The following is a 27,076-nucleotide window of genomic DNA, read 5'->3' as shown; positions in this document are numbered from 1 at the left end:
TTTACAAATATTTTATTCACCCAGCCATTTTTTTCATAAATATGTATATACATATACTGCTTCGAAGCATATATTAATACATATATATAAATATTTTGATAGGGGATGCCAGGGTTCGGGAGCCCTGGAGTCAACCCCTGAACAATATGGTATCCTCACGCAGGAGAGTTCTCATTCAACAAAGCGTCATTCTTAACAATGTATGATAACATGATCAGACGAGGGTTTGACTATGGGCGAAGTACATAAACATAAATGAGACACGATAGTCTAGTGGTAGGACGCCGGGATCGTGACCGAAGGGTTGCGGGTTCGCGTTACGGCACGGCACTGTGTTGGATCTTTGAGTAAGGTACTGTACTCTGCTTGCTCCAGTCTACTCAGCTTCAAATGAGTACGTTGCTGGGCAGTGCTAGAATTGTAGAACACTAGCTGTGAGTGCTGAAATGGAAGCACCGGCTGTATGCTCCCCAGGGAGTTGAGAAAGATATTGGCTGGTTGCAAAGGCCCCTTAACCACGGATAATAATTTGTGAACAAATGAAACGACCTACGAACTAGGTTGTGATAAAGCGGTATAAAATAATTTCGAATTATTATTATTATTATTATTATAAACATGAATGTGAACAGTATGCATTCGACACGAACCATGACTAATACATGTATATCGCTTTTTCTGTACTCTGCTCATTTACAATGATTAATATCATTATGTGAGCTTAAACGATGTCGAATGACAGATTCTGGAGATAACTGCATACAGATCTTAATAAAATGCGAAAGATGTATATAGGAAAACCAGCTTTATGTCAATGAGTATTTACTCTTACAAGGAAGTAATGATAACGTATAATAATCCGGCCGCTGACGGATGCTGATTTGTCTGTTTTCCAGGCTGGTGTCTACATCTTTCAGTTAATTGACTGGTACGCGTCTGTCTTTTGCATCTTCTTTTTTTCCCTCCTGGAGTGTATCGGAATAGGATGGATATATGGTAGGTGTTTGTTTCATTTGGGTTTATCCTTGATACGTCCGTGTTCATGAACCATTCTCATGCTCAATTTTCAATTCTGAGCTCATAACAATTTTCTCTTAAATCGCTGTAATAATACGATAAAAGTAAAGTATAGGCATTGAAAATGTTATTTCGCTTCTAGAGAGTTAACCTTTTTACTGTATCAAATTATGAGGTTGGTTATTCCTTCCACCTATTTTCTACTTATTATTTTTCTGCCCAAAATGATTTTACAAACAACGAACTACTGTACAGATGTATCAAATACCACTTTTCACAACACATTCAAATGCATTGAAGTGTAGTACTGTGCACTGCAAAACAGCAGAGTCCAGTTCACACTGCAGCAATAAAATATGGCACGATGTAACAACATGTAAAGACAGATGAAGACAATATCAGGAACCGAGGAAACGAACCCTTAGAAATAAAGAGATATAGATTTGTGAGCAACAAATAGGTGGTTGTTTCTTGCACAGTATTTGATTCCTATCATGAGGTCTTTCAGCGCAAACATGAATCCTTGTCTTCTGAAAACATAAGCATTTCCTATTTAACATGTAGTCCCCAGCACAACCTGAAAAATATGCGGGTTACCATTGTTTTAAGACACAGTTAAAAAGTCTTTTTCTTATTGTCGATATTTGATATTCATAGAAAACGACTTTTTCATATAAGCGAGGGACAAATATCGACTATTAATTTATTTGAATATCAATCGATTACACCAGGTTTCACTTTTCTGTTAGGTGCTGAACGATTCAGTCATGATGTCAAGATAATGACAGGTTATTCAGTCCCCGTGATAATCCGGATTTCGTGGTGTTTAGTCACACCTGTCATCATGATTGTAAGTAAACACCTGTTGCAAAAGCACACTTGAAGTAAATGTTTTTATCAATGCAAATATCTGTTAATCTATCCATTCTTTTATCAGACTTCAATAACTTTGCGAATAAATATTTATATGTATACGACTTATCGTTGAACACTTTTTCTGGAGAATTTAAGTTTGCTAGCGAAAATACATCTCGTGAGTTAACGCTGAACTAAATTACAGAATATCTAATTGTATACCATCATATAATGTAGACTATTTAACAATCGTGTATACCGTATAGAATAACCTTGCGTAAACTGTATTAATACCACCACAGTACCTAATTTCCCTTTATACAACATCGTATTGCCCTGTATACAATACATAAAAAATTGTCCTGTTTATATTTTGCCTTTATACAATATACGTTTACTGAGTATAGAGTATGTTACTTGTATTACCTGTATACAGTATAAAATTATTATGTATACAGTACATGATTACTATGTAATTACCCTGTTTCAGTATAAAATTACCCTGTTTACAATATTTGCTTTCTCTATACAGTATATAATTATTCTGTATACAGTATTTAATTACTCTGTATACATCATATAATTATCCTGTATACAGTATATATATATTACTTTGTATACAGTATATCATTCACTTGTATACAGTATANATTGCATATAGAGACGTTAGTATTGAAACCACTTATGTAGGTAGGTTTCTCGAATTATATAATAAATAGAATCTAACACTCGTGTACATGTTATATTGAATTTATTGAACTCGTATATTAATTTCATATGAAACTCGCCAAAGGCTCGTTTCATATGAAATTAATATACTCGTTCAATAAATTCAATATAACATGAACACTCGTGCTAGATCCTCTATATCCTGTATACAGTATATATATATTACTCTGTATACAGTACATAATTACCCTGTATACAATATTTGCTTTCTCTATACAGTATAAAATTAACCTGTATACAGTATATAATTAATTTGTATACAGTATATAATTCACCTGTATACAGTATATAATTATCCTGTATACAGTACATAATTACTTTGTATACAGTATATAATTAACCTGTATACAGTATATATGTACGTATAATATATTTACCCTATATACAGTTTTTGATTTCTCTATACAGTATTTAATTACCCTGTATACAGTATTTGATTTCTCTATACAGTATATAATTACCCTGTATCACTTTATGATTACTCTTGCTAAGAAGGATATTTGAGAGACATTAATACATTTTTTTCTATGATAGGTTCTGATCATAGTGAGCTTCATGAAATACGAGGAGCCGACATACAAAGGTTATGTGTACCCGTCGTATACCAGTATACTAGGTACCTTCATCTGTCTGGCTGCTGTAATCCCAATACCTGTCATCACGTGTCTCGACATTATCAGAACACCTGGCTCCCTAAAACAGGTAAAGTACAATTAACCACCTTGAATCTTGTCACCTTCATACCGGTACGTAATAAATTCTATCATCCCTAACCCTGATATCTCGCAATGAACAAGCACAATAATAACCACCGCGAAGCGCCACCCGTAGTCAGGTAAAATATTATTCCGAACACTATGGAAGCAGGAACGGGTCACAGCGAAAAAAAAGCATGTCATAGTAACGACTTACTTTTTTTGTAATAAATTGTACATGTCATTATTACGAATAGCTTTGTCATTATATTACTGTACAAGATCGTAAGTCGTTATTATGGCTATTGTTTTCGGTAACACATACCGGCTTCCGTGAAGCACTAACAACAACATGCAAGTAAAATACCAAGAAACACCCCAAGGTCTGTAACTATATCACGTATAAAGCAGCCATCCTGAACCCCGGTTTCCTCAAACAGGTAAAAAATTTAACCGCCATAATTTACATACCATTTTGTACTACACAACAATACTTTTCTGCCATTATATCTCAACAGTCCCTTCCCGTGGTAATTGTCAACGACAACACTTACCTGTATTTGAATAGATTAGTATCACTAGGTCCTATTGCTTTTACAGAGAATAAAAATATTGCTGCAGCCACCAGCAGCCTGGGGTCCAAAAGATGAGAAGGCGAGACAAACCTACAAGATGTTCGAATACTGCGGTAGCGTGTATCAGAACATTAAGACAAATATGTTTGGATCGCGATGATTATATTTTGAGTTTAACGACACATTCTTTATAATCATTAGTTTTGGATCCAGGATAGATAAAAAAGATGTGTACTTTGCTTAAGTCTTGCTTTTCGTTAACTTTTTATGCGATTTGATGAACCAAAACCCGTTTGAGAATAGCATTTATCATAACACTAAGACAAATATATTTGGATCGCGATGATTACATAATTTGAGTTTAACGATACATTGTTTATGATCATCAGTTTTTCATCTAGAGTGTGTACTCTGCTTTAGCCTTGCTAATAAATAACTTTGAATCGACTCTTATCAGCCAAATCCATTTAAGAATAATTTGTACAACATATTTGAAAAACATATCCTTACCATAATACTCGTAAATAAATAACATTTTATATATTATACTTGTTCATTTTTAACAAATAAGTTCTTTTTCTTATTGCTTAATAAAAACAACTGAGGTTATTCTATAAGACGTTGGAGTTTATTATAAAAGTGTAAACAAAGTTATAAGCTGTAACATAGCTAAAGTAAAAAACAAATGAATGTTGGAGTGGGAACAAATATGTGATGCCAACTCGAAATCGATCAAACATGGACAAATATCAATAAAGGAAATATTTAAATGGACGTCATTGAAGTAAAAACCCAGTAGAATAAGACCTGTTGTTTAGGTGTTCCATCAACGACGTTCGCTGGCAAATGTAGGGCAAATGTCACGTCCTCAACTTTAAGGTACCTATTTCAGATGTATTGTTCTTGATGCACCCATGGAAACAGTCTGACATATATAATATTGTTTCTTTCATTATATTAAGATTCCCCAGTTTTGTCCATTACTTCATTTATTTTGTTTATTTTACCTTCACTTTTTCCATTAAAGTGTCAATATATTGACAACTTTCTTGCCGGTAAAAGAATTGTATTTACATTTGCATGGCATTGTCAATAGCCTCTTTGAAAGCTGTGTCGTTGATGGGACTTTAATTACCATGCAGCACAAGACACAATTCATGGCGTATTAATACAACACAGACCGGAACTACAACAAACATGACGGCTGCTGAAATATCGCTGGGCAGTGTGAGACTTGACAATGTAATTGTAAATGTGTAAACAAATCGAGAAAATATTGAAAAAAGAACTTTGATTAAAGCAAAAAAAACAAAGATCTGCAAGAGCGAGACTTGACAATGTCATTGTAAATTTATGTGCAAATGAAAAAAGAAAAGAAAAATACTTTTACTACAACAACAACAAGACCATGGTCTGCAATATCGTACAAAATGCTCATCGGTTGAAATCACCAATGGAAACAATTTTAACGCTGACATGCAATTTATCAGAAATGTCGTCTGTTACACTGCACTGATCAAGGGGTTCGTTACAAATGTCTGAAATACACATATTCTATAAACCTACTGACACATATGTTACAGACCTACTGGTATGAGTCACAGCACACATAAACATTTCAGACATTTGTAACGAACACCTGTGCTCCGTCGCAAGATCACTCACTTCAAACGCTATCAGTTTCACGCGTCTCGCAGTCACGGTTTCCTCAGTTTCTGACGACATGTCAAATAACGAGGCTGTTATAGAATCTACAGACTGTAGTCAGATTCCCATAAGACCAGGGTCTGCAATATCGTATAAAATGCTCATCGGTTGAAATCACCAATGGAAACAATTTTAACGCTGACATGCAATTTATCAGAAATGTCGTCTGTTACACTGCACTGATCAAGGGGTTCGTTACAAATGTCTGAAATACACATATTCTATAAACCTACTGACACATATGTTACAGACCTACTGGTATGAGTCACAGCACACATAAACATTTCAGACATTTGTAACGAACACCTGTGCTCCGTCGCAAGATCACTCACTTCAAACGCGTCTCGCAGTCACGGTTTCCTCAGTTTCTGACGACATGTCAAATAACGAGGCTGTTATAGAATCTACAGACTGTAGTCAGATTCCCATACAATCTACAAATAAATTCACGTCTGGATTGTTCACTAAATGAGCAAAGAGAAAAGTTCGAGTTAACTTCCAAAAATAACTACCTCGTGGAGGGCAAGGTCGGATTTACGGATTTCACTGTGTTTATCCGTGCGCGAAATTTGTTCTGGGGAAAAATTGAAACAATTTCAAATCTAACTTTCAGCTCAGAGTTCTATTGATAAACTCAAATCACCCTATAGACATATCATACGCAATTGTATTGATACTGATTTGTGGAATAAAATTGAAGTGTTTGTTAAAATTTCAAAGTACTACCTTGTTTGCCAATCAGCACACGACAACACGCTGTTCCAACTATTGAACGGATTTGTGTGGACTGTTAATTAGGCGGGAATTTTAAATTTTAAAGATAAATTATAAGTTAAAAAAGAACATAAGAGGCAGAGAAAACGTAAATATAAGTAGCGCGCATTATGTTGTTTGCTTTCAAAGCTGTGGCATTCAAATAGATCATAAATACCATACAAAATCAGTTCAATGCTTAATTCAACTCAAAATCACTGCTTTTCACAACAGTATGGTAATCCTCAAAAGAATATTAAATAATTCTTTATATTTATGTGCATTGACACACTTCCCCATTGAAATTAATTGTTATTTGATAATGTTCTTTGGTAAATACAGGAAACACAAAGGTCAGTATTTCATCAGATCGATCATTGTTCCGAATGTATAGCAGAGGCAATGTTTGCGTTTAGCAAGTTTAAGGGAGACATCTCAACTTATTGACTATTGATAATTAACAATTATTTGTTTTTATTGACGTTTCACAGAATATGCTAAAATAATATCTGGGACCGCATATGTATTGGTTTCTTTGAAATTATGTTTATCTTCACTGTCATCATAAGGATTAAAAACTTTCGTGAAGTTAATTTGTTAATCAACATTTACAATGAGAGCAAAGGTTGTCTGTTTGCTTAAGTTTTGCGGATGACATCCATTCAGGTTTTCTTATTAGGTCACACATTAAGATAAATAGGATAGAAACACATTCATTCTTTCAATTTGTAAAGCAGTATTTTGTTTTTGCAAAATTGTAAATACGATTTGACATCAGATCCTGTAATACGTCATTCTACCTTCAGATACATTATATGTAACACACAGAGGTGAAGGTAAATGCGTCATTAAGAGAACCCCCTCCCCTTGAAATACACATAAATCTACACAACATTAATCCGATATCATCATTTCCCGAGTGAATTATTATCTTGTAACTTTGTCTTGGAGGGAAGATTGCCCGCGACGATGGCTAGGAGCACCGTATACCTTGCCAGACAACCCTTTGAAAGAACGGTTCTCGAAGGAGAAGAACATACATTAGTACATCACATGACTGTCAACCGTGCATAATCTACATGAATCCGGCCAGTGAACCCTTTGTTACTGAAAAGCATTATGTAGACATCAATTTCGGCCAAGAAACCGTTCAATTCAAATTTTCACAGCATATTTGCCAAATTCAAATTATGTCGCCTGGGTCTTTTTAACACTTTTTTTTTTGTTCTGCAAACGACTCCGAATTTCCCGTTCCTATCATAGTCGTGACATAGAACAATACTGAAATGGAGGTAGATTGGAAGTAGAATTTCCAGCGCTTTCCACTTCAAAGACGACAACTCTCGGCGTCCCACTGCCGCTTAGAATATAGTACCTGTCGCCAAGTACAAACAAAGAAGAACATATACGAAATAAAGCAAATGGAGTTTTCGGGCAGTTATTTTTTCTAAAACTTTATCATGTGATTCCCTAATGTATGTAAAACATATGCCAAAACATTTACATCAATAATTATAACAATGAACTTTTTATATGCGATGTGAACAAAGTTGTCTCGTCGCTTCGATGAGTTTGCATCACAAATTGTAAGCATTATCTCTTTCTAGTTGCTCTAATAGTCCGAGTCTGACACTATAGCACACCTAAAGTTAAAACAAAAATGGAACATATCTTGTGTAATTTTTCAAAGGAAATGGTGTCGATTGGCGCATTAGGATTGCGGCCGAAGCGTCGCTATATGAAAGAGAGTTGCACTCTCTAAAATGTAAAATACGCCCTTTAGGGATTAAAAAAGGTAAAAACGATCTTTTTGATCAATTTCTATTTTCATTTTAATAATTTTCAAACGGTTTCCTTTTCAAATAGCTGGTCTCTGTAGAGTTCATCACGCGCAGTTTCGTGGCTCACATACCATCTGATAATTGAGGAACGAAGTTGCAGCATTTATGTAAACAAAATGACGTAAATCAACTAAATAGATATGTTCTGCCAAAACACAACTTTTGAAAATAAAGAAACATTTAATCATTGGTTGAACAACCTTTAAACAATCTGAACAAGACATAGATCAAGTATTATACAAAGAGATTTCCAAGAATGGTACATNGGGGGGGGAGGGGCTTGGGTTCAGAAGACCAGTTATACTATTTTGTTAAAAACTATTGGGAAACAACTACAACTACATCAGAATATAAAGCTTTACAACATGTTTATTATTTATCCAACCTGTGTTTATTATGCATAAATTAAACTATTTGTTGGGATTGAATTTCCAAACTCATCAGTGGATGGCCTTGTGCACGTGTGACACAATGGACTTGTTGGCCTGTATATGTAGGATGCGGAAATTTGATCCTATCAATTGTCATACTATTTACATGTAAGATCATGGAGCACGGCTGTATTGATGTGAAAAAAATATCTAACAAGGTTAAACTACACAAAGAAGCATGTCCAGATTAAACACACGAGGGGGGGGGGGGGGGACTAAAAGACATCACATCACTTATTCTACCCAAACTTAAATCCTCCGCACATTTCTCACCACCGAAACACTATCAATAGAATTGAATCCTGCAATTGTATTAATTATTAATCAGGACACAACACCAACACTTACATGTCAATATCACAACAATTATTTTATAGGAATCAAATGAACCACGTTTTTGTTATTACAAACGCCCAACAATCAACCTGTTTGAAAGTAGCAATTTACTTCATAACTTACAACCAACATCTGTGTATCCAGATCAAGTTAAACACATCTCGTCACATGTTTCAAAGACCTAAGACAAAAGCAGGACCACTTGAGGTTTGGTCTAAGCTTGTCCTATAAAACATTTCCACAGTGCAAACTGAACTACTTTTGGAGGACACACTAAATTTGCACACAGACTTTTTATCATGACACGCACAAACATCAATAGTAGTGGAAATGATCCATTTAGACAAAACACCACTCAATTCAGACTGTAAAGGTGTGGATATTATTTAATTTTCCGCATTGAGTAGATTCACACGCGATTATATATTTATAGATGACATAGGTTATTTTTTTGAATATATATATATATATATTTCAGAACGATTTCAAACGCAAAACATTTTAGTTGCACAACGGGTTTTAGAAAAGTCACAATGCGAACAGTATCACACGCGAACATTTTCCTTTTTTACAATACACTATGGGACCTTATCCTCATATACAAAAATGACCTACCAAAAGAAATCAAACTCCACACCCTCACACTTTTAGCAGTCTTACTAAACAATACAAAAGATGCACGTAAACTACAACAGGCATTAGAAATAACAAAGGAATGGGATACTGGGTTGTCTCCCCTCCCTCTTCACCGACAAATGCCATGTCATATTAACTACAACAAAAGATGCATGGAAATAAAATGTCACATATAAACTACTTCCCATACATAAGGTAGATTTGTTTTAACCTGAAACAAACTAGATACATAACCGCGTACAATCGATTTGCATGACATATTTGAGGGGTTTAGAGAAAGTAAGTGAACGTAACCACTTGAATGTCGAAGATCAATACAAACAGGCGGACTGACCCCGTATCATTATACAGAAATCATACTTTGTCACGTCACAAATAGCAAACTTATCTTTGATAATTATACATAGCATATCTTTCTTCTCTCACACAATTGCACCATAAACTTCCAACGGTACATATTAGCAAACAATATTTTGAATAAATCAAACTGAAGTTCACACCATGACGAGCTAGATTTTAACCTTTGATGAGATATAACCAAGGAACGCGCTCATTAGTTGAGTGACCTCAAGCGTGGACAGTGACTGGGTGGTTGCCCACCCGCCAGCTACATATGGTAGCAGCGTCATAGCCCCAGTGTATCCTCTTAAGACCAGACCTATTTACGCTATAAGTATGTAACAGGAAAGAGAATAGTGTGGTTCCGCCGATGATCGAACCCTCGATCTCCAGGTTACTAGTCGGACGCTCTACAACTGAGTTAAAGGGAAATTCCCTCCAGCTCGAAGCTAGAAGGCAACCTTAATCCTATGTACAATTAAAATCTGCCACAAGTATAATGACTTTATTGCAATAATGGATATTGAATTACAATTGCATCCAGTATTAGGTCAGGAGACGGATATTTGTGGTGGATGTAGGGGCCTGCATATACCTTCTTTTTGATGAAATATGTTTAAACTTTTGAATAACCAATAGTCCTTGGGTGGTCAGGTGGCACAGTGGATAACGCAATTGCCTTTCAACAAGCAAAGCGGCTGGGGTTTGATTCCTCGATTCCTGGGGGTTTTTCCGGGTTCTCCAGTTTCCTTCCACATCAAGACACTCCAACCCCCACCCCACGCGATAACACCCCTGGCGGACAAGAATGATTAATATAATTTGGATAACTTGTGTCATAATTGTTGTAAAAATGAATAAAGTTTACACCGGTGAAGCATGGTATTGTAAAGCATGGTGAAATGAACCGCGGTTCATAATACCATTATGGTAAAATGAACCGCCCCATGGTGAAATGAAGGCTCGCATCATTTTCTATTCTGACAAACTTTTTCCATTCGTTTCTTTTAAGTTTACATCAGTTTGATGTCCTGAATATGAAAATCACAAACATTAAGTATAGGGTAGAAAAGTTAAAGATGGAGCAGTGGCGCTTTACTTTACCATAATGGTGAAATGATTTTTTTTTCTATTTGACTATTTTAAACTAAATCTGTTTTAGTTTACATCAGTTTGATGTCTTAAATTTATAATGGAAGCAGACAAAATTCCACCGCTGGTTTACTACGTTACATATGGTTTAATGATTTGGGACCTCCTTCAATATGTGTGCAATATCAAGGATTTGAGAAAATATAATGAACCAAACTGTGTGAACATATCTCTTTAAACATGCCTTTCTGAATGTCCTCGGTGACGACTGAAGTGCTTAATAAGCATTATTTCTGATTGTCAGGTGCATTAGAGACATGTGTCAATAACCATTATTTGCGATTGTACCACAGTGACATAGTAATTAATCCAAAACATTCTATGATAAGTCATGAGATCCACATCTGAAAGTAATTAATTTAATGAGTCATGTATTTGCTTTTGTTTGTCACATCATTATATAGGCCACATCTTGTTCAGTCCTTTATTTTGAAGTTAACATTCCCAAAACAATATTTGACAGCCATAAGTTTGTAGCCTCCTTTGCTTGTGTCCTCTCCAAAGTCTTAGCACACTGTTAAACTAAGATTTTTGAGGTATATGACTCGCCCTCATAAGCAAGCATTCATGTATCTTGTTTTCAAGACCCAGTCTATTTTGTAAGGATGTTGAGGTTTGATTATGGATTGAAAATGGTTGTTCACAACTGTTGTAAAAACAGCAAGTGCAAGTCCCAAATGAAACAGACATAAGCCCCAATAAGTTACTCATGGATGCCCTAGGGTAATGTTCACCTAATGTTTCTTTCTGCAGGAGTGCACAATTTCCGCTTATCAAAGATGGAGAGGTATTTTGAACTTGTTTCCCTTCATCTTTCCATACAAGTGTTATCTTGTCTGTAGTGTTATGTGCTGATACAACAGGTCCAGGTCTTCATTACCACAGTTGGAGAGATCCTCAGGCTGATTGGATGCGGACAGGAAATATCTTAATACCTAAAAAAGAAAATACAAACAATGTGTTGATAAAAAATGATCGGAGGAGTTTTGGTATTCAAGGCTTAAGGAGATACTAAGGTAGTCCGATAGTCTGGGATTAGTGACATTTCAAGCTGGAGTAGTGATTCTAAAAACTGCTAGCCTGATTGAATAATTAAATTTTGTATAACTTACCATGTTAATAATATTGGGTAAGTGAAATTTACACCTGGACTATTAGTAAAATTGGAAACTACTAGCCCGACTGACTAATGGTTTTGAAAATAATTTCTAGCCCCGAATTTCTAAAACTGTTGCCAGAATGGCAGACTTATATCCCCTGCCTGTGTGAAGAATTGTTGGAAAAGATCTTTCGAAAACAATTTTAAATGAAGTGGCATAGGACCATAAATAATGGAGGTAACTCCAACTTATAGGCATTTTTTACATCCCCTTGGTATAAGGGTTCTGCAAACTGAATTTGACTAAAATTGGTGCTATACCTTAAGGAGTGGGCAGACTTTTTATAAACAAGGGGCATAACCATATGAAAAGGGGAGGTTAATAGAATTTTACACTATATACAAATTCCAATTGGAAGAGTTCTGTGTAGCCAGATTCATTCATATTGATGCAGTACTTTGGAAGGCGTAGTGTTAACAAGGTTTTAAGATGAAAGGGCATAACACCCATGAGAAAATAGCCCAATCCAAATATTGATAGCAGATGCACAACTAAAGATCGTGTTGACTACATCTGTAACATTTCATCAAATTTAGCTAAACATAGCAGGATGGGTTGTACAGCAATGAGTGTGTACATATAAAATATGAGACTCCTTCTTGAGAAACGGCAATAACAAGAACTGTTTAAGGATGGATAGTCAAAATTGGTAGTTAATGCCAGCTATATGACATAGAACATTATCAATACAAAGGGTGTTGTAAATAAGGCTAAAAAAGGGATTTTTCAAATAATTGCAATTGTTTTGACAAAGATTTGATTTCAAAAATAATGAAGAAACATCTGCAATAAATAATGACCATGCATGTATTGACCTCATAAAAGCTGTAATTGTTTAATATTGCAGTTGGGCTTGTCAATGCCACAGGAAAATGAAGAAAAAAAATACTGAACAAAATAACACCAAACCAGAATCTAGTAAAATATGTCAATGAAAGACAGTCTGTAGGTCACATGAACTTATGAGGTAGTGAGGTTATATCGCAAATTACATCATTGGATGATGGACCATTAAAAGCGGTCTAAATGCGTATCCTCAGCAGAAAGTTATGACAGTAATTATCAAAGTTTCGGGACTTATACACTAAATCAAATAGTGGTATAAAATAATGACAAAATATAACTATGAAAAAAACCAGAAAAAATTACACTGATTTTCATAGAAAGTACATGTATAACAACATATATACTTTTCACAATGCAAATTTGCACTCAGAAATCTAACTTGATGAAGATATCCATTTCAAACAAACACAAATGGAGAAGTTGAATTATTTATTACATTTATGCAGCATTTTCGGTACTCAAAGCTCATTTTGAGTTAATTACACAGATCAATTTGTCAAATCCAATCTGTTAGTCATACATTTTTTGAAACTTTCATTTTTCAGCCCTAACATTTAACAATGGTGTCACATCATGCTATAATAATTCCTGCTTAGCACTAAGCTAGAAGGTCTGACTCCCAACCCCCTGTAAAAGCACAGGGATTGTAAATAATATACTGACATTAGTCTCTAGTACATACAAAAAAAGCATTGAATTCATTAAGAATAAAATTAGACTCCAATTTCATGGAGAATCACATTCAAACTAATGTAGAAGGACGAGGAATAGTGATACAGATAGTGCCGTCACTGGGGCTGGAACCCGCGACCCTTGGCTCTTCAGCCCAATGCTCTACCGCTGAGCTAAATGGAATTCCCTACAACTGGCGCTTGTAAGGCGACATAATAATTCACATCTTTTACACTAAGGGAAGATAATACTAGTAGATAATGCAAAGTTCTAGAAATTAGGGCTAAGCACCAATGAAAAGGCATTTATAATTGAATCTGAACTTAACGCAAAGTATAAAAAAATAAAATTGATTTCATACAAAAGTTAAAGCAACTTCAGAGTTACTACTTTTGAATCATATCTATAATACATGTAATACAGACCTATATACACTTGTGCCATGCCCCTGGGGTAGTGCCTTTTTCATACTATGTACTTCTGTCAACATAATAGAAGCAGAAATTGTATTCGGGTCCTTATGGTTTTGTGAATAATTGTTTCGCACAAAATTCATTCGGAGCTAAAAATGGACCCCCTCCACCTTTCAAAATTCCTTGATCAATCGCTAAATTATGTCATAGGTGAGAAGTTAAAACTTTATGACAATGGTACAGTTGATATCGATTATCTACATGTACTTTATAAAACAATGTGTAAAGCTCATCGCCGTTTTACTTACAGTCTGTAGGCCTAATGTAGCTGTACTGTAGCCCAGTCGATTCACTGAACATGCTGGCTGGTCCAAGTGCTCTTCATGATCACTATGCAAATTATAAAAGCGGATGGACGGTTCAGTCCTATTCATCATTATTCAATCAAGCATATGTAGACCTAACAAATTGTTTACAAATGAAGCGTTTTAGGATCGAGATTGTTTTTTCGTTTCCCCAACCCGTCCAATCAAACACGCCGTTACAGCAAGTTGCCGTTGAGGTCAAACGTGCTACCCCAGAATGCAAATTAACGAATAAATATATTTATATTGCAGACATATTTTTTTTTATTGAATACAAGTATATATTTTATTGCACATACACATTTTTTTATTGAACATAAATACTTTTTTATTGTATATATATTTTTTCATTGAACATATATTTCTGTTATTGCATTTACATTTACAATTATTGAATACAAATATAAAATTTCGAACATAAATATAAAATTATTGAAAATTGCAACGTTTGACACGCCATAGTGGGGGCAACCTAGCTTTTCATGTGATGCAGTATAACCCTTGGATGCGCTCACTTATTAGCAACGTTTCACCAACTATCCTCACTGACCCAACCGGAGAAGTCATCATAAGCTTGATGGAGATTGCTAAAAAAGAATAAAAAGGCAGCATTAAGGGTTTTTTCTTCATAAATTGTGGTATTTCGTGTTGTCAAAGTTTCTCTTTAAAGAAAAGTAATATATGTTTACACTTTGATTAATATAACGTTTTATTCCATAAAATCATATATCTTTACGTCTCGGGAATGATGAAGTGAGGTTGACGATAACGTTTATAACAATGACTGAACGCGACTTTAATAGCACTCTAAGTCCAGGCACAAACACTAGTTATCGCATTAGACACGGAGAGTCGGTAGTCTAGTGGTGGGACGCCGGGCTCGTTACCGAAGGGTTGCGGGTTCGAGTCATGTCACGGCACAGCACTGTGTTGTATCCTTGAGCAAGATACTTTACTCCGCTTGTTCCAGTCTAATCAGCTGTAAATGAGGACGTGGTTGGGTAGTGCTAGAATTATTGAATGCTAGCTGTGAGCGCCGAAATGGCAGCACTGGCTGTATGCTCCCCAGGGAGTTGAGAAAGATATTGGCTGGTTACAAAGGCCCTATTACCACGGATATTAATTTGTGAACCGCTATGAGACGACCTACGAACTAGGTTGTGATAGAACCTCGAATAATTGTTATTATTATTAGTTGTAGTAGTAGTATTCAAGTTCATGTTGAGTACCTTCGTCGACAACGACAGCTGAAAACAAAAATCGTATACAGCAGAACCTGTATATTATGTCCCACGTTCCATCTGTCATCTCACTTACGGCTGTCTTGCTGTATGCGTTGAAATATACCAGGACTCCAAGTATAATTCTACCCGGAATGTGCATCAAAGGCCTAAAATGAAATTTTCTTTGACAAAAGAGAAATTTATTAAAAAATAAACGTTGAAATCTACAAAGACTAAACATAGAAATATGCAAAGACTATAATAAACTATATATAAGGATTCAAAATGAAATTTATGAAAATGAAATATAGAATTACTTGGAAATGAACAAAGAAAATATAAGGATTTCATATAGAAAAGGAGTAGGACTGATTATCTAATGAAGTAGGAGTAGATATAAGAAAAAAGTAAGACTAAACATTGAAACATAAAAGGACAAAATACTGATATAAAACAGGACTTAATATAGCAATACATTAAGATGAAGTATAAACACATATTAGGACAAAATATAAAAAAATATATGTGAACTACACAAAGAAACTATCTGACATCGAAAACTTCTAGATCCAGGACTAAACACTTCACATAAGATCCCATCCCCATACAATGGCACTGTCCGTACGTATACACTGTATTTATTACCACCGCCCCCTTACGCCCACTTCCTTTTTGGGGCTAGAAATGGATGAAGAGAGTCCATGGAGCAAAACAGTCGTTGACATGGTTACCCACGTTCCTTTAACTGGCGGCTGTTTCGAAGATGATTATGCGTGGTTAATTGGTGTAACGCATAACACCGAGGAGGTGAACGACAACAGACAGGTCACTGAAATAGATCTATATACGTGCCTATCAATAACGGGAGAAGAGGCGATGGGGACAGCTCTGTGGAACAACACATCACTCTAACCTATACGCACTTCTCTAATGCAAATTGGACGTCAATACCTCTTAGAAAGTGAATGTGAAATACAGAAGGGACAATTCCAGACACGCATTTCCCCCTTAAAATAGCATGTTCATTTTACGCGTATATACTGGACGCATATTTACTCGTATTTCAGGAACTCGGTTAGGAAACAGTCGATGTTGTAATATCATTATAAGGTAACCTTTTGGTGCATTCTTTCATATAAACCGGATGCGTAAAGAAATCAATAATCTGAACAGCCGATATTTTTTATGTGAATGGTAACACCAAATATATCACCATCGGGCACCTCAAAGTCGATAGACCAACACAGGTTACCAAGGATACATCAAAACGAGAGAAAAAAACACAGAATACCAAGGAGACAACAAAACAAAACAAAAGCTAACATGGGTTTCCTAGGAGACTTATAAAAAACAAAAAAAACAAAAAAGGGAACCATTGAAATATCAAAACAAAACAAAAGTCAACACTCCGTAGCAAGGAGACATCAAAATAAAAAAGCAAACACAAGAAATATCGGAGACAACAAACAAATGAAAAAAAACCAATACATGAACCTTGGAGACATCAAAACAAGAGACAAACTACAGATGTAACACAGGTCACCAAAGAGACATTAAAGTAACAAGGAAGGTAATACAGGGTACCAATGAAAAATCAAAACGAATGGGAAAACTGCTTTACGCACCGGGTAAAAACATCAAAACAAAAGAAAAAAATAACACATGGTATCAAGAAGAAATCAAAACAAATGGGATAACAACACAACAATCAATAGTTTGTGCGATGTGTCAATTTCATTAATTACACCTGGAACTACCTATTCATTATATGGTGTTACTTATACTCGCTGTCAGGATGAATGGGTCCTCTATTATGAAATACGATAAAGACGAAAGTCAACTGCGTCGAACATATCCTGGCACAATGTACACAATGTACTCCACCAGGAATATGTATGTAACATATGTCGCTTACTATACCCACCCATTTGTGACCATTATCCTAATATAATCTATGCATAATAATTACCATGGAAACAATGCCTTCGTAAACAAGCGTGACTCGATAGTTTGATTGAGTGATAACAAACCTGGTCAATATCATCCCGCCAAATCCCTCGCGATATGTGTCAGCTAATTGATGAATGGGTGGTCATAGAGATGACGTCGAGCAAAAGGCCTTGCCGAGAATCTTGACTGGGAAATCTGTTTCGTTAACGACCTTGGGAGGAAAAGAGCATCCCCAGGCTACCATCATTCACTCGTACACACTGATTCAATGAACTAAAGCCACTTCTTTTCGAGCAGTTTATAAGTGTTAATAACAAATATTGCCCAGATGTAAACAAGGATTTATAATGCTAGCTATTCAATTCCATGTGTGTAGTTAGATTGATAGGTAGGACTTAACTCCATCACGTCCCCAATCTGTCTATGCCCTGTTAAGTATTCTATCACAAGGACAAAAAAGAGGCCGTGTAATCAATTTCTCAAGTAAACACTGTCAATATAAATCAAATGGTTGATATAATGCAATACAGCATCAGTAGTAAACAGCTTTGACATATAATGATGCACATACGGACTTAAGACTCATAGGCAAATGATGTGTATCTCTGTCCCACTTCTTTAGATTGCAAAATATTTGAAATATTTAACTCGCTTTTCATGTTGACGCCTTTCGTAAATATTTATGTGAATCACTAGTAAATCTGATGCAGATCGGTTTGAAAAATATCACAGTGTCATCAATATAAAGAGAAACAACATGATCACTAAATACAGATAGACACCAACAGCATCAACACACATTGACAGACTATACAACTTCATGGCATACAGATAGACAACAACAGCATCAACACACATTGACAGACTATACAACTTAATGGCATACAGATAGACACCAACAGCATCAACACACATTGACAGACTATATAACTAAATGGCATACAGATAGACTCCAACAGCATCAACACACATTGACAGACTATATAACTAAATGGCATACAGATAGATACCAGCAGCATCAACAAACATTGACAGACTATATAACTTAATGGCATACAGATAGATACCAGCAGCATCAACAACCATTGACAGACTATACAACTCAATGGCATACAGATAGACACCAACAGTATCAACACACATTGGCAGACTATATAACCTAATGGCATACAGATAGACATCAACACCATCAACACATATTGACAGACTATACAACTTAAAGGCATTCAGATAGATACCAACAGCATCAACACACATTGACAGACTATATAACTAAATGGCATACAGATAGATACCAGCAGCATCAACAAACATTGACAGACTATATAACTTAATGGCATACAGATAGACATCAACACCATCAACACATATTGACAGACTATACAACTTAATGGCATTCAGATAGATACCAACAGCATCAACACACATTGACAGACTATATAACATAATGGCAACATCCAATGACATGCAATGATAAAATATACCACAATGACATCATGAAATGATAAAATAAACCACAATGACAACGAACGGCGATAAAATATACCACAATGACAGACTATATAACTACATGGCATACAGATAGATACCAGCAGAATCAACAAACATTGACAGACTATACAACTAAATGGCATACAGATAAACATCAACAGCATCAACACACAGTGACAGACTATATAACTACATGGCATACAGATAGATACCAACAGCATCAACACACAGTGACAGACTATATAACATAATGGCAACATCCAATGACATGCAATGATAAAATATACCACAATGACATCATGAAATGATAAAATAAACCACAATGACAACGAACGGCGATAAAATATACCACAATGACATCATGCAATGATAAAATATACCACAATGACAACATGCAATGATAAAATATACCACAATGACATCATGAAATGATAAAATATACCACAATGACATCATACTATGATAAAATATACCTCAGTGACATCATACAATGATAAAATATACCACAATGACAACATACAATGATAAAAAATACCACAATGACATCATGAAATGATAAAATAAACCATAATGACAACAAACGGTGATAAAATATATCACAATGACATCAGACTATGATGAAATATACCACAATGACATTATGAAATGATAAAATATACCACAATGACAACACGCAATGATATTATATACTACAATGACATCATGAAATGAGAAAATAAACCATAATGACAACAAACGGTGATAAAATATATCCCAATGACATCAGACTATGATGATATATACCACAATGACATCATTCAATGATATTATATACTGAATATACCACAATGACATTATGCAATGATAAAATATCCCACAATAACATCATGCAATCATAAAATATACCACAATGACATCATTACTACAATGACATCATGCAATTATAAAATATACCACAATGACAACACGCAATGATATTATATACTACAATGACATCATTCGATGGTAAAATATACTATAATGACATCATGCACTGATAAAATATACCATTGACATCATGCAATGATGAAATATACCACAATAACATCATGCAATGATACATGTATCATATACTACAATGACATCATTCGATGATAAAATATACTATAATGACATCATGCAATGATAAAATATACCACAATGACATCATGCAATGAGAAAATATACCAGTGACATCATGCAATGATAAAATATACCACAATGACATTATGCAATGATAAAATATACCACAATGACATCATGCAATGATATCATATACTACAATGACATCATTCGATGATAAAATATACTACAATGACATCATGCAATGATAAAATATACTACAATGACATCATGCAATTATAAAATATACCACAATGACAACATGCAATGATAAAATATACCACAATGACAACATGCAATGATAAAATATAATACACTTACATTATGCGATGATAAAATATACCACAATGACAACATGCAATGATAAAATATACCACAATGACAACATGCAACGATAAAATATACCACAATGACATCATGCAATTATAAAATATTCTACAATGACATCATGCGATGATAAAATATACTACACTTACATTATGCGATGATAAAATATACCACAATGACAACATGCAATGATAAAATATACCAAAATGACATCATGCAATGATATCATATTCTACAATGACATCATGCGATGATAAAATATACTACACTTACATTATGCGATGATAAAATATACCACAATGACATCATTGCAATGATAAAATATACCACAATGCCAACATGCAATGATAAAATATACCAAAATGACATCATGCAATGATATCATATTTTACAATGACATCATGCGATGATAAAATATCCCTCTGTGACAACATGCAATGATATCATCTACTTCCATCACATCATGCCATGATAAAATATACTACAATGACAACTCGCAATGATATTATATACTACAATGACATCATGCGATGATAAAATATACCACAATGACAACACGCAATGATATTATATACTACAATGACATTATGTGATGATAAAATATACTACAATGACAACACGCAATGATATTATATACTACAATGACATCATGCGATGATAAAATATACCTCTGTGACAACATGCAATGATATCATATACTACAATCACATCATGCGATGATAAAATATACTACAATGACATGATGCAATGATAAAATATACCCCAGTGACAACATACAAAATTTAAATATACCACTGTGACATTGTACAATGATAAAATATACCACAGTGACATCATGCAATGATAAAATATACCAGTGTCATCATGCAATGATAAAATATACCAGTGACATCATGAAATGATAAAATATACCACAATGACAACACGCAATGATATTATATACTACACTGACATCATGCGATGATAAAATATACCACAATGACATCAAACTACGATAAAATATACCACAATGACATCATGCAATGATATCATATACTGCAATGACATCATTCGATGATAAAATGTACTACAATGACATCATGCAATGATAAAATATACCAGTGACATCATGCAATGATAAAATATACCACAATGACTACATGCAATGATAAAATATACCATAATGATATCATACAATGATAAAATATACCACAATGACATCATGCAATGATAAAATATTCTACAGTGCCATCATGCAATGATTAAATATACCACAATGACAACATGCAATGATAAAATATACCACAATGACATCATGCAATGATATCATATACTACAATGACATCATGCGATGATAAAATATACCACAATGACATCATACTATGATAAAATATACCACAATGACATCATNTAAAATATTCTACAGTGCCATCATGCAATGATTAAATATACCACAATGACAACATGCAATGATAAAATATACCACAATGACATCATTCAATGATATTATATACTACAATGACATCATGCGATGATAAAATATACCTCTGTGACAACATGCAATGATATCATATACTACAATCACATCAAGTGATGATAAAATATACTACAATGACATGATGCAATGATAAAATATACCCCAGTGACAACATACAAAGTTTAAATATACCACTGTGACATTGTACAATGATAAAATATACCACAATGACATCATGCAATGATAAAAGATACTCCAGTGACAACATACAAAGTTTAAATATACCACTGTGACAGTGTACAATGATAAAATATACTAGAATGACATCATGCAATGATATCACAATGACATTATGCAATGATAAAATATACCATAATGATATCATACAATGATAAAATATACCACAATGACATCATGCGATGATAAAATATACCACAATGACATCATGCAATGATAAACTATACCACAATGACACCATGCGATGATAAAATATACCACAATGACATCATGCAATGATAAAATATTCCACAGTGCCATCATGCAATGATAAAATACACCACAATGACATCATGCGATGATAAAATATACCATTGACATCATGCGATGATAAAATATACCTCAATGACAACATGCAATGATATCATATACTACCATGACATCATGCGATGATAAACTATACTACAATGACATCATGCAATGATAAAATATACCTCAGTGACATCATACAATGATAAAATATACAAATCATACCACACTGGCAAAACAATGACAGAATATAACACATTGACAACACTCAGTTACAGAATATATAATATATAATATATTATAATATATACAGCATTTGATATAGCGTTCTATCTAGCTATCATAAGCCACTCTAAAGCGCTTTAAAGTACATATATATATATACATGTACAATTAATACGATTAGCATACATTAATCAACACAATTTTGAGAAATTCGCAGGAGCTGCCTTATCAGGCGCTTACTAATAGTCCTATGCCACCTGGCTAATAACTCCCTATCTGTGTATGCCCGCGTGTGTGCTGGAGATTTAATGTGTGTTCTGTTTGTAGTGGGACCGTGCTTCCAACGGAATCATTTATGGTGCCACCTCACTTGAATGCTACAGCACAAATACCGTAACTTCCACCCCAGACCAATTTATCCTCCATCCGGGTTGTTGGATTTGTGTGGGCAGGAGAAAAACACTTTCTCTGAATATCCATGCGTACGGCGACCTGACAGAATATACAACATTGGCAACATGCAATAAGAGAATATACCACATTGGTAACATACAGTGACAGAATATACCTCACTGGCAACATCCAATGACAGAATATACCACATTGGTAACATACAGTGACAGATTATACCTCACTGGCAACATCCAATGACAGAATATACCTCATTGGTAACATACAATGACAAAATATACAAAATATATTATGTTTTGATATCGCCCTTTTTCTAAGTTTAAGTTATGAGTAGATATTTTTTTTTTCTTTCAGATCTTCTTTTTGTATGGGTTTACGCAAGTAGTTTTGCAGATCAAAATGATCGTAAATATATCTATAAAAAATTGCTTTTGGGAATATTCTATTTTTTTCTGCACATTCTTCTCTAAAAATATCAATAAACCTTTCTTTAATTAATTAATAAATCTTGTTGTCGTTAATATAATATTCCCAAATATACCCTAGGCCAGGTTAATCCCAGCCTCTGATATATACTGTCCACTGCATAACTTCCTAATTGGACAAAATGGTTATATGTTGTGGTGAAAATTGAATTTGTTTGACTTTCTACAATCAAACTATTAAAACAATTGGTTTATTTCTTGGCATTTAAAGTGATTCAATATGATACAAACGCCAATGAAAATAACTTCAACCACCGAATGACGTCACCAATACATTACCGTTTAATGGCGTTTGTTGCATCTATTTGATCACATTTTAACTCGCGACTGTTAGCTTTTGCTTTGGTTTGGTTTGGTTTGATTTTGTTTTATGTCCTATTAACAGCTAGGGTCATTTGTTAGTTTTGGGACACGTTTTTATTTCAATTCAGGAATTATTAGTGACAAGGGAGGTAATCTGCATTTTGTCTACTAGTGAATTAATGTTCATTTCTTATAATTGAGACATTAGAGAGTACGTAACCAGAACCCATTGTAACAGACGGTTATAGAGCTCACTTCATCCTAATCCTTCATAATGATAGACCGTTTTACAAGCGAACATATCAACAATAATCTTCATAGGACCAGCATCAACCTAGCGATTGGTCAGGTTTTTATGCATGAAACAAATCAAATAGCTTACTTCGAGCCTTCGAATTTGTCATAACCTATTCCAGGAGTGTAGAGAAGGTAATTTCGAGAATGACAGAGCAGACGACAATTGCGGTGTGTTGTGTGACAAGTGTACAGCAATAGTAAAGGTTATCCATTACACCGTTTGAGAACTTACAAAGGAATAATAACAAACACCTTATATTGGCGAGAGCAGGACGTTGGACTAATGCACAGCAATAGTTTAAATAAGGCTCGATAGCGAATCTTAAAGATGAGGCTGACATTTGTGTCACAGGACATTTTTTGAATAAAAACTCCACAGTTTCGAGTCAAATTTATTGATGACCGGAGTATCACGCAGATTCATACAGAAAACCCCTACAATACAAAATATGGCCTAGAATTAGTATGTTGCCGTATAAAATACCTATGTCTGACAAGTCCAATATTTAATTATATACTTTGAATTAAATATTCCAATTTATGACTACCTTCCATTATACATATTAAAGATACCTTCCGAGACTGTCAAGGTCCGGTAAAATCATGTCTATATAATAGTCACTCATTTACGAGTACGGCTGGGCTGTGCAGGCGGGACCCCAGAGGATACGTTCTGTCTCACGATAAACGGCCAACTGCGAACTAGCACGGTGTATTACTCGTTTATTAATACTCTAGCTCACACTTGCATGCTTTCTTAAAAACTCACACCCTAATTTACATATAACTCATCAACAACACCAAATACGGACATATAGAGACGACCGAGACACAACACGTGTAGGACCCAGTCTGAACTATGAATAGTAACAAGGTACTTTCCACATTACGATACACAGGTAGACACAACACAAAATACTTATAACTATACAATTATATCATACTGACCCGGTGACACTCGTTTGTTCGGATCGAGTGCCCATATTCGACTATACTTTCGTTATAACTGATGACACCTGTATGTGGTATATGAGATCTTTCATGAATATTTATTTTATGTACACTTTATATAGTATATAAGACACCTTATATAATTTATGAAATACAGGATTAATATTTCCCCTTAAATAGATGCTAAGGAAACTTGTGAGAGATTTGTTTCCAAAAGTCCTCAATAAAAGAATCCTTATCACAGGAAGCAGTTGTTATTTTAAAAAAAGCTGAAACCTTGGCAAAATTGAATAAAAGCAATAAAGTAAGATAACTGCGCTACTATTCAAAATCTAGTAATCAAGAAGTTTTATTAAATTAAAAAAATTCATCTTCACCGTACTTTTACAGAGAGTGAATAAGTAAAATTGAATTGAAAACTTCTCACAGTTGATGCAATGTAAAATGTCCTTGTTAAAATCATTCTATGCTGTTTCGGCTTTGTTTATAATTATATCATTAACGTGTATTCTTAAGATTGTGCTTCTTCTTGTTTTTCTTTTCTTTCTCTTTTCTTTTAGGGCATTACTGATGCTTATTTCATGTATAACATTGTGTTTCGCAAATTCTCTCCATATTGAAACGTCTTGATCCACAAGATTCACCGCCCATCATATGTCTTTTATCTCTTGTTTTGGTATACTTACAAGTACCAATAAGTTCTGTTTAAGGCACACAGGTCTGGTCCCAAATTCCCAAACATTTCCGCAAATTACAGCTGTCCGATGAGATACGGCATACAACTAATTATAAATGTGAGCACGAGCTACTCTGTTGTTAAAGTGAATACCATTATGTATTTTTACTGACTGGATTGATATTCCTTTTAAATATTTTTTACAGTAGCTTTGCTTAAGTTATATTGTTCTAACTCTGAAACAGGCAACAACATTATTCGTTTTTTTAGTTGTATGTAAAGGGAGATAACTCGACTGACAATAGCTGGTTATATAAACATTAAATTTATTCATTTTCACAACATTTATGAAACAAGTTATTTGAAATAATGCATGATAAAGTTGACTATTTGACCATTTACAAATATGTGTCTACACAACAAAAGCTGTTCCATGTAGCCTACTTATGTATCCAGCACATGTGTAAACATTGCGAATAATCGAATTACAAATGCGTATTTCTCTGTGGAGTTAAAATTTTGGGGTAAAATCATGTTTTGTTTGTTTTGTTTTGTGATTTTTTTGGACTTAAGTGGGTTTTTTATGTGGGATTCATTTCTTTCACAAAACCGAAATCTTGGGGATATATTTCTTAAAACCAGATTTCATTTTTGGCTAACATGGTCCGAAGGAGCTTATGCCAAACTGCGGCGTCGGTCGTCCGTCCGTTAACTTTTCCTTTCAAACGCTAATAGTCCGGAACGGCCTTATGAGTTTTAACCAAATTTGGCCAGGGGCATCCTTTTTTGCAAAGGGGACCCAATTTTGTATGAAAGGGAGAGTGTGGCCCCTCCTTCATATGTACCATTAGAGGGATTTTATCCAAATTTGAACCGGAGCATCCGTTGGGCAAAGAAGGGGACTCATTTATGTATAATTGGAGGGTATGACCCCTCTGGGTGCAGAGTGGTGGGGTCCAATTGGTGAATTTGGGGACAATCTTTTAAATCCTTTATTTCTGTACCCTTGGAGGGATTTTATCCAAATTTTGCCTTTATACTTTGGCATTCTTTGGCAAATGTGACTAGATTTGTATAAACGGAGGGTCTGGCCCCATTGAGTACAGAGGGGATAG

The 27,076-nt window shown here is 34.6% G+C and overlaps 1 protein-coding gene and 1 long non-coding RNA gene across 3 annotated transcripts in view; one reads left to right on the top strand and one right to left on the bottom strand.

Annotated features, from left to right (window-relative positions):
- Positions 1-4,836, top strand: part of LOC110459029 (sodium- and chloride-dependent glycine transporter 2-like) — a 35,588-nt gene extending 30,752 nt beyond the window's left edge. Inside the window, exons 10-13 of the mRNA XM_021511058.1 lie at positions 897-996; positions 1,767-1,867; positions 3,136-3,303; positions 3,897-4,836. Of these exons, the coding sequence (XP_021366733.1) occupies positions 897-996; positions 1,767-1,867; positions 3,136-3,303; positions 3,897-4,031 (504 nt within the window). The 3' untranslated portion in view covers positions 4,032-4,836. The remainder of the gene's footprint in view (positions 1-896; positions 997-1,766; positions 1,868-3,135; positions 3,304-3,896) is intronic.
- Positions 4,837-10,403: 5,567 nt separating this feature from the next.
- On the bottom strand, positions 10,404-15,213 carry LOC110459030. Of its 2 annotated transcripts, XR_002463851.1 has the most exons (4): positions 15,038-15,213; positions 14,466-14,547; positions 14,170-14,224; positions 10,404-12,001 (listed from the first exon to the last, which is right to left on the bottom strand). It is a non-coding gene; the product is annotated as an uncharacterized LOC110459030 (long non-coding RNA). The 2 variants fall into 2 exon arrangements; XR_002463850.1 differs by lacking the exon at positions 14,170-14,224.
- Between the last annotated feature and the right edge of the window lie 11,863 nt (positions 15,214-27,076).

The sequence above is a fragment of the Mizuhopecten yessoensis genome, unplaced genomic scaffold (genome assembly GCF_002113885.1).
Source record: "Mizuhopecten yessoensis strain PY_sf001 unplaced genomic scaffold, ASM211388v2 scaffold9935, whole genome shotgun sequence".
NCBI classification, from domain to species: domain Eukaryota; kingdom Metazoa; phylum Mollusca; class Bivalvia; order Pectinida; family Pectinidae; genus Mizuhopecten; species Mizuhopecten yessoensis.
This window is presented reverse-complemented; position numbering and strand designations above follow the sequence as displayed.